We start from the raw sequence: 9,970 nt of genomic DNA on the forward strand, positions 1-9,970 counted from the left end.
ATGTTTCCTGATCATCTACTGAATATCTCAGTCCATACATTGTAGTTAATATTGCAGGGTGGCCTCTCTGTATCATCTTCCTTCTGTGTGCTTTTCTCACTGGTGTCTGGGGTTCTGCCCAACTGGGGTTCATCCAGAACAGCTCTGTATGTGTCGTGATTGTTCCCAAAGCTCCTGCTTTAAAGGAGGCGCACCGTGTCCCAGATAGCTCTCTTTCTCTGCATCCATTCCCAAGAAACTCTCTGAAGTTCAATTTGATTTTCGGCCTGTTTTGTTCGGTCTGGTGCTTGCCATTCATTGTTTGCTGCATTTTGGAGGTCAGGAAAAAGCATGTAGCATAAACTACCTCATCTCAAGTATGTTTTCAAGGATTTACCCTTAACAGTAACCAATCCTGCCTCCCCTCCCCCTCTCCACTCAAACTAGAGAAGACAGCAACTGAAAAGAATATTTTATATATGCATGTGTATATATATATAAAATCTAGAATGTAGCAAGGTGAAATGTAATTTCCTTTTAAGTAAAGATTACCATTTATTTAATTTTATAGAAAATTATTAGATCTTAAAACCCTATAAATTACATTTGACAACTCTCTGGTGCTCCTTTGTTCTTCCTTATGGCAATTATAAATGGCAACACAGGGTGCTGGCAGAAATGCTCATTCTGACTGGAGTTTGTTTATTGCCTCTTAATGAAAAGTGATTAATCTAAATCACTACTGGGGTAGATCCTTCGTCCTGGCCCCATAATGAGAAGTGGTGGTTTCAGGCCTTTGACAAATGTCGTGCTATTTCCCCTGCCAAGAGTTCCCTCCCCCTGATAGCTTCCAGGAGAAAAAGTACAAAACCAAAAAACAAAATGAGGCCCAGAATCTCTCACTCTTCTTCTCCTGCTTGCCATGTAACAAACCTGTGTGCCAGTCCTAGCTGCATGGCTGGTGATGGCCTTTTTTCCCACTCTTGATTGAGCCTCCTGTTTCTTCCAACCTGCTCTGTGCAGGATCAACCTTGCCTGGGAGGATAGATGACAAAAGGCGTGTCATGTATGTTCATTTGAAGAATGGAGAGTTGATATAGGAAGTAGGCAAAAGGACAGGAGGTGACTTATGTGACATTACTTACCACTACATGTGACTGTTAGATTCTTCCACCTTTCCTAACTTGATGGTTTTATCTGATCTTGCAAACACTGTTATGCATCCAGAAAAAAAAAAAGTCCAGTTTTGTGAATCATTTGGTGGAAATGCTGCCTTTTGCATCTCATATGACTCATTCCTTAAACATCGAAGTGTTGCAGATCATTTGTGAAAGGGCAGTGCGTTTGTTTGTGTACCACTGTTAGCTCTCTTGTGCTCCCTATTTGAGAGCAGTACTCCAACAGTGACCTTTTAATATACAGCATTATTAACATTGTAACCCTCTATGACATCAGGTGGAAAATACTTTTTTCCTTTATTTTAAAGGTAAGATCTTTCTGGATTATCTTATTAAGTGGGCAGCTTTACATCCTTCTTCCAGTCTGTAGAAACAAGTGGTTTTTACTGAACTGTGTTACAGTTCTCTGGCACAGACAATATGCTTTAGATGAACACGAGTAGATGAAATGCCTCTGAAGTCTAGGTTACCAATGACAGAAAAAAATATCTTGAAATAGTGGTGAAATCATTATTGTTTGGAGCAAAATAAAATAAATATCTTGATCTGATTAGAAAGAAGAAATGTACCAAAGCTTCCTTCTAAGTGGAGACCTTTGAGATCTATTCTCAAGGCCAATTTCCAGGGAGTTAGTTGCATATGGGATCATTTCTCATTCCCCAGACTGTGCACTAGAACACAATGAAAATGCACTCCTTCAGGATCTGTGGTGTGGCTTCCTGTGGGAATGGGTGGAGATTGGTTTTTGGGACTGATTAAGTGGTATATGTGAGGGATGTTGAAAGAGCTTTGAGCTCAAGCTGGATTCATACAGATGGCTTCACCCTGGGAAAACATTCAGTTCTAGTTCAGCTTTTCGTTTCTTAGTGGAAAGGATCAGACACCTTTTATGTTATATTCACTTTCCCTTGATGACTTCATGGAGTTAATGAGCTGCTTAAGATTAAACAAGCACTGAAATTTTTTGCTTGATCAAGGTCTAACATAGCAAGGATCTTACCATTCCTTGTAACTGATTTTTGCTGTCAAAATTAATGTGTTTCCCTATTGTAATCTTGAAGCTGGAGCTCTGTGAAGCTGGATAATAAAAGTTGTCATGGACATGTGAGTGTAACAAAACTGCAGCAGATCTCAGCTAGCTGATCATTCTGCAGTGAGCTAAAAAAGGCCATTTCTGGATCTGTTTTCCTGCTGATAGACAGTTTCTACATTTGATTCATCTGCTGTATCAATAACCTGCTGAGTTTAGAACAGCTGTAATTTATTTCCCACTGTTTGCCTTTATTTTATGGTCCTGGCATTTGCTTTAATGTAGAGTCATTTTCTCCAGATGTTAATAAGGTGGTGTTAATATTTCCACAACATTTTCTTGGTAACATTTATGTAGAGCATGCCATCTGATAGTGTGGAATCAACCCATTTTAAAATGCTGGTAATAATTTTCTTATTAAAATTAGAGGCTCAGAAGTGTTTTCTTCCCTGTACAAATTGAGGTCATACACATTCCCGTGCTTGGGGAAAATTATGTTTTCACTGAGAGAGTGAATACCTCTTACTGTACAAATTGGAAGCATGATATATGGCATCGTGTATCAATGTTTGTGCATATGCACATTTTCAGATGGCAGCAGCTGATCCAGGTAAGCATTCTGTGTTTCCAGTGAAGTGATGCTCTCATTCATAGCTCTCCAAACTGCCAAATAATGATCCTTAAATCTCAGCAGTGCTCTGTTTACTTTTAGAGAGAGGATTCCACAATTGGTAAGAGAGGTAGTAGACTAACAAGGGTCAGGAAAAACCTGCTGTGGCTGCCTGAGGTTGCTATATCACACCAAGTTCAGCTTTTATACCAACATAACATTTTTTCATTCTTGCTGACCTTTCTGAATTTATCTGAATAAAATTAAAATGAAAAAAGGAAATCACTAAATATATCAGCAAGTGAATCAGCAAATAAAATGAAACCGAAACACTAAAAAAGCACCCTATTTTGGAAATTCTATGGCCTGTTACACTGTTGAGTGTTGTTCTCAATACATCTAATAGTAGTTAGTGCTGTATGACCTTACTTTTAAATGATGTTCAGTTAATTTCATTTTTCCATTAACACTCTTTTCCCTCCATTTTTCTATTTAGATCATGCTTCTTAGCGATCCAGAGGTTGAGAGCAGCATCCTCATCAGCTCTGATGAAGGGGCTACCTACCAGAAGTACCGTTTGAACTTCTATATCCAGAGCTTGCTCTTCCACCCCAGGCAGGAGGAGTGGATCTTGGCCTATAGCCTAGATCAAAAGGTGAGCAATTGATTTTGTGTTTCAATGATTATGAGCCAGGAGTTGAAGGGGATATTGTCTAGAACTGTGCACTTTCAGAGATGATGTAGAAATTATAGTGTGCTTCGCTGTTCTCACTTTGAAGGTTTAAGTGTGCTCAAAAGCCACCCAGTGACTCCAAAGGAAGCTCACTAAAAGGAACTGAGTGTTACAGTGATCAGGATGGGTGTGGTGAAGTGATGAAGTTGGGAAAAGAATTAGAGATTTGACATGACATATGGAGGTGTTCTAAAAATATATTGATTTACAGGCTCTGATTGCTGAGTTGTCTCTGAGGATGGAGCACTCGGGCTGAGTTGGCCCGTAACAGCTGCCTGTCGAGCATTGTGGGGTGCTCATTCTGCTTGCAAACTGAACTCAGTTATCTGGAGATCAGGGAGCAGCAACAGATGACAAACTTCTCTGTGCCACTTTTAAGTCACTTTACAGTGCCTTCTGTTAGTGAGACATCACTTAAGTCTGTTACTTTGTCCTTAGCAAGTTTGCTCTTACTTAACACTCATCTACCTTGAAAGTTGCTGAGTGGGGCAGGTGTAATGTGATAGTAAAGTGCTGTGGCTAAGGAGTTGTGTGCTGCAATTCTGGTGCAGTAGTCCCTGCTACAGCCCAAAGCTGCAACATAGACTGGATGATTAAGTTACAAATTTTAGAAAGCTTAAAACTTGCCAAGCTTTCATCTTTCGTCTCTTATGTTTCTGTCATTCCTAGACTCTGGAAAGCAAAAACATGCTGAATAGCCACTAAGATTTTTCTCCTTGTGGTGGGTTGACCCTGGCTAGATGCCATGTGGTCCGCCAAAGTTACTGTATCCCTCCTTTCCTCAGCTGGACAGGGGACAGAAAATATAGCAAAAGGCCTGTGGGTTGAGATAAGGGCAGGGAGAGATCACTCAGCAATTACTGACACAGGCAAAACAGACTTGACTTGGGAAAATTAATCGAATTTATTACCTATCAAATCAGAGTAGGGTAATGAGAAATAAAAACTGAATCTTAAACCATCTTTCTACCATCCCTCCGCTCTTCCCATGCTCAGCTTCACTCACAATTTTCTCTGCATCCTCCACCCCAGCAGCAGAAGAAGGTGGGACATAGGGGCAGTGGTCGGTTAATCACACATTGTCTCTGCTGCTCCTTCCTCCTCAGTGGAAGGACTCCTCTCACTCTTCCCCCACTCCAGTGTGGGCTCCCTCCCACAGGAGTCAGTCCTTCACAAACTTTTGCAATGTGGGTCCTTCCCACAGGCTATAGTTCTTCATGAACTGCTCCAGTGTGGTTTCTGTGGGATGCAGGAAATAGACTTCAGTAACAGACTACCCCAGTGTGGGTCCCTCATGGGGTCACAGGTTCCACCTACACGAACTCTTCTCCTTCCATGGATTGAGGGGTCATGCTGCCTCACTGTGGTCTTCAGCATGGACTGCAGGGGAATCTCTGCTCTGGAACCTGGGGCATGTTCTCCCACTTCTTCTTCACTGACCTTGGTGTTTATGGGACTATTTCTCTCACATATTCCCTCATTCCTTTCTGGCTGAAGCTGCTGGTTGGATTTTTTTAGTCACTTCTTAGACATGTTATCTCAGAGGTGCTACCACCATCACTGATGGGTTTGACTCGGGCCAGCAGTGGGTCCATCTTGGAGCTGGCTGCATTTGCTCCATTGGACAGCTTCTAGCAGCTTTTCATGGAAGCTACCCCTGTAGCCCCCTCCCTGCTGTCAAAACCTTGCCACTCAAACCAAGTACATGTGTTAATCTGTCAGATGTGTGTGTGTGTTCTGACTGGGATTCTCAATTTCTGCAGTTAATTGTTGAAGCTTTCTAAACTAGTCAGTCTCACATCCCAGCTATAAGAACTGTATAGCTAAAATAGTGTGCCTCTGTATTTGACAATTTCCTTTGAAAGGCTGGTGCAAGTCTTTACCAAAATATTTACTGAGAGTGTAATCAAATAATGTCCTACTGCTCTGCTTCCCAATGCAACCTTTCCATCCACTCATTAACAGAATGTATGGCAGGCACCCGGTGTTTTGCTGCTGCTGATTCTTGGGTGACATTTGCAAGAACAAAGCTATTGTAAATACACTCCTTTCATAGTGTCAAGTCCTTACTGTATGAAGGAGGTAGTCAAATGTCAAATAGTTTTCTGCACTCAGATGTTCAATGTAACAGGGATTTTGAAGTTGTCTAGAAAGACCAATCAATTTATTTGATGTCACAAAATGGTTTGATATCACTTTTAAACTGGAGGTAAAGATTTTGCATGAATATGGTATTTGCACAAAGACAGCCTTGAAAGAAACAGGCATCTGATGAGGTGCTTGTGAATGGGAGAAGCCAGATGTGACATACTGAGTATGTGTTTTCAAAGAGATCCGTCTGTAGTGAGTGCAGAGCATCTACTCTTGGGTTGAAGCAGAGGACTTCTATTGCCAGTGCTTTATAGTCTTTTTATGATAACCATCCAGAAGAAATCAAAATACAAGGTAGGCACATGTGATTGATTGGACTGTTAGGTGGTAATTACACTCCCCTGGTCCAATACAGCAATAGCAGGCCAGGAGGATTTTTGCTCCTGCTCCGTCAAACTAATGCATCTGTGTGCACATCTCAGCTGCTCTCTTCTGCTCAGGAGAAGGACAAGGAAAATGGTCTGCAGCTTGTTGGTCAAATGGAAATGGAGCAATGCAAAGTTCAGGCTTCTCCTTTATGCAAAGTTGCCTTTGCATTCCAGGCCACTTGGGATGCTTTTCTTCACTGCTCATAAGGATGACCTGAAGTGTTGGTTAAAATCTGTTCCTAAAATGGAGCCATGGAGGAGTGCTTTTTCCAGTTGAAGCATTTTCTTAACATAACCGAGGTACCAGTTGTGCTCAACCACATCTTGGCTTAGTAAGAACCGTAAAAGAACTGTCATTCTGACTTGGGATCATGCAGCTTCACTGCAGTTACAGCTGATACTGAGATAATGGGCAGTGCTGTTAGAGCACGTCAGCAGTGCTGTGTGAAATCCCCAGGTGAAATCTTCTGAGAGGCTGGTGTAATACATTCCTGCATGTCTGGAAACAGGAGTACTGCCACAGTTGAGCGGGAGCTAGAGGTTGGCCATGTCCTTCTGTTAGGCTAGGCCAATGCAAGAGTGAAGTGTCTTTCAGGGTATAAGTCCTATATACTTAAGAAGATCCATCAGGTCTTTTGCATCTTCATAAGATTGTTGCAGTTTTTCTCTCTTTTTCTCTAGAAGCCAGATCTGGTTCCCACACCTTCCCACACTACTGTGCCATGCCTTCTCTCCTTGATGTGTTATGGGATCATGCCAGTGGCATTTACCATTTGATCTCTCAGCTGCTCACCAGAAAAGAGCTATTAAGAACTCCTAGAATAAGTGTCTAGAGAGGTACAGTAGTGCTCTACAGTTGTGAGGAGGCTATCCAAAGGGGCACTGTGCTGTCAAGGATTATTGTCCAACTGTAGCCTAGTTCTGCTGACACTCCTCTGTCCTTTGTTTTTGTGCCCATTTTTCCATGAGGCAGCATGAAGGCACAAAATAGGTAGAGATGGATCAAATAGTTCTTCCTTTCTCACTTCATATGTCCATTTTTCTGGGATACAAATCCTCTGAAACACTTTTGATTTGATGGATGAGAGGGCAATAAAATAGAAAGTTTATCATTAGCCTGTAACCTGCAGGTAATATTTACCCACAGGTACTGTGACAAGGTAGGTGCTGATGAAAGTCAGTGACTTGCTCTGTGTTCAGCGGTGCAGCCGCTGCTACAGTGGGAAACCATAGTCTTCCACCACTCTAAGTTTTACAGGTGTGTTTGACCCTTAGAATCTATTTTAATAATTACTTCAGAGGCAGATTTAAAATGCAAATAACTCTGAAAACAAATCAAGTACGTGTAATTTGACTCCCAGCAGCAGAAACTATTAAGGGAAGATCTAATCCATCTTCTCATAACTGTGAATGTGTAAACAAGTTGGTAAATTTAATTTCATTTCTTAGATTAAAATATATATTTCAGATTCATATTCATCTCTTTAGTTTTCTTTTAATTAAAAAATAAAAATAATATGGTGTTTTAAGCAAGCTGTGGTCAACTTGGCAATTAGTGAGAATGATGAATCTGAAAATCCATTTTGTCTAGTATATGCGTCCACACAGTAAAATGAAATATCAACAGCTAGTACCCTACAAGTAATGGATTTGGTCACTGTCTAGATCAAAAGATTTTAAAATTGTTTTGTGTATAACAATAGAAAACAATTTTAAAGTTTTGGTATGAAATAAAAATAGTCAGTGTTTTGGATCTTCCTGCTAGAAAGTTTTCCTCTAAGGTCTTCTGAGCTACAGTTCTGTGGCTGTAGTTCAAGCCTCTTTTTAAGGATTGTTTTATCCTAAAAATCCTTCCTTCTTTTTAGCTAACTTTTACACATTTGAAAACAATATTAAGCTAATTATCCAGTTGATTTAAAAAAAAAACCTACTAAAAAAACCCCAACACCTTTTGAATTCTGTCCTCTTAACAGAATTATTATCCCCTCCAAGCTGGTGTTTTAGAAAGTCTATTCCATAGTCTGACTTTCTTCTTTAAGAAAAGGAACCCCTCTCTTCTCAACAGAACTTGTCCTTGAAATATGAAAGAGAAGTGAAGGCTAAAGACTTTGCAATGTTGCCCCTTCATATCAACTGAAATAATTAAATACAACAACAGTTCAATGAGAGGGAGCTCAGCAGGCTTTCTGAAAGATATTTTACTGTGTGGCCGCTGGTTACTTTGTTGATTTAAGGACAACTCATAGTTACCACCATTTGTTTTCTCTTTGTAGTATCCGAAGAGTTAGTGAGGATACTTCCTCAATAGAGTCAACACAGCATATCATTCCTGTTCTTAATTTTTATAGCCAATTACAACCCTCCTCTGCCTTGTAAACTTGCTTGTATCCTCAAATAAATACAGTATGGCTGAGCCAAGAAATCTGTTTGTGTGGGCATGACCACGTAGCAAGTTCATAGACCCTGATGTCTTCTCACAACATGTAAAGCAAAAGCAGGAGCAAATTTTGCAGGGCTTTAAGCAAGCATGGGTGGGTGTACTACTTCCCTCTGAGCAGTCACGTGACACTGTGCAATTATCAGACCCTGGGAGATTAGTTGCATCTTGTGAGTTGAAAATCTTGGATCTTTTCCCAGTAGCTTTGTGTGTGTGTGTGTGTCTATTGATAAAATTATGCAATCTGATGTATGCACGTGTTGGTTCTATTAATGACCCCCCTGTGGCCTTTGACAGAAGGTGGACACTATGTAAATACTACAGCCAATTTGCTTCAAGTCAGACTGGGTCTCACTAGTAGTGTCTGTATTGGCACTTAGACATATCACCCAATACAAAGGGAAAGGGGCTTCATCCTCCAATTTTCATGGATTTTTTTCACCCAGAAAATATATAGGAAGCCATTTTAAACAATCTTTTTACAAAGTGTGGTGGGAAGGGGAATATACAAAAACGGTGCAATACTGTCGGTTGGAAAGTATGAGAAACTGCTTTGTGGAGTGCTGTGAAAGCTCAGAGTCTACCAGCATGTACTTAAGGTACAGTTTTCATTGCTGCCATTCATAGCAACTGGGGATGAACATCTTGAATTGATCTGGCATTTCTGGTACTAATATGTTGAGTGCCTGATCGTTTGTTTCATTTATCCAAGGAATCAACTAATTCTCAAGAAGCAAACCTTTCCACACCCCAATACCTCTCTGGGGAATGGATCAGTCTGGAGGGAGAAACAGAAGGGAGTTTCCAACTCCATGGAGTTTCTCTCAGAATGATATTGAAATGTCTTTCAGTGCAACATGCACAACTCTCTTGCATGAATATTTGTTTAGTAAATCATTAAAAAAAGATAATTCGTTTAAAAGAGAAAATATTAGAGAACAGGGAGAAAGATATTTAAAATATTTCAAATCACCATTGTTAAGTGAAAAAAACCCCAGATATGCAGAGAGATACAATTCGACCTCTTCCTTACAGACCAAACTATGATTTAGAGCTTGCTGGGAAGAGGTAAGGACTGAATAATTCAATAACATGCCAATTTAAATTCCCCAACTACACCATTACAAATTTGAGATTGGATAAACAAGGAGTTGGGCAATCAGTGGCTTCTCCCTCCATAGGGCTTATTCTTCAGCAGGAAGTGAACAAAATAAAGTGGGTATCTTATTATCTCTTCGAATGAGGTGATAAATAAAATGTGTAAGATAACATTCTGCTATATCATCAAGTTGCACCTGGCAGACAGTATCAGGTCTGACTGGAGAGATTCCTTCAGTGTGGGAGATGTGGCAAGTTATGACCTGAAAATTGAATGCAGTACATGTCACAGCCCTGACTATCTTGTCAAGACACTGCTGAATTTATTAAAAAAACCCCAAAAAACAGATAACACTGTGGCTATATGGGAAAGGTTTTTTTTTTTT

The 9,970-nt window shown here is 40.4% G+C and overlaps 1 protein-coding gene across 1 annotated transcript in view; it reads left to right on the plus strand.

The window, feature by feature from the left end:
- Positions 1–9,970, plus strand: part of SORCS3 (sortilin related VPS10 domain containing receptor 3) — a 292,438-nt gene that overhangs the window by 151,034 nt on the left and 131,434 nt on the right. Inside the window, exon 5 of the mRNA XM_027648351.1 lies at positions 3,294–3,452. Within this exon, the coding sequence (XP_027504152.1) occupies positions 3,294–3,452 (159 nt within the window). The remainder of the gene's footprint in view (positions 1–3,293; positions 3,453–9,970) is intronic.

Source organism: Corapipo altera, unplaced genomic scaffold (assembly GCF_003945725.1).
Source record: "Corapipo altera isolate COAL_440 unplaced genomic scaffold, ASM394572v1 56, whole genome shotgun sequence".
NCBI classification, from domain to species: domain Eukaryota; kingdom Metazoa; phylum Chordata; class Aves; order Passeriformes; family Pipridae; genus Corapipo; species Corapipo altera.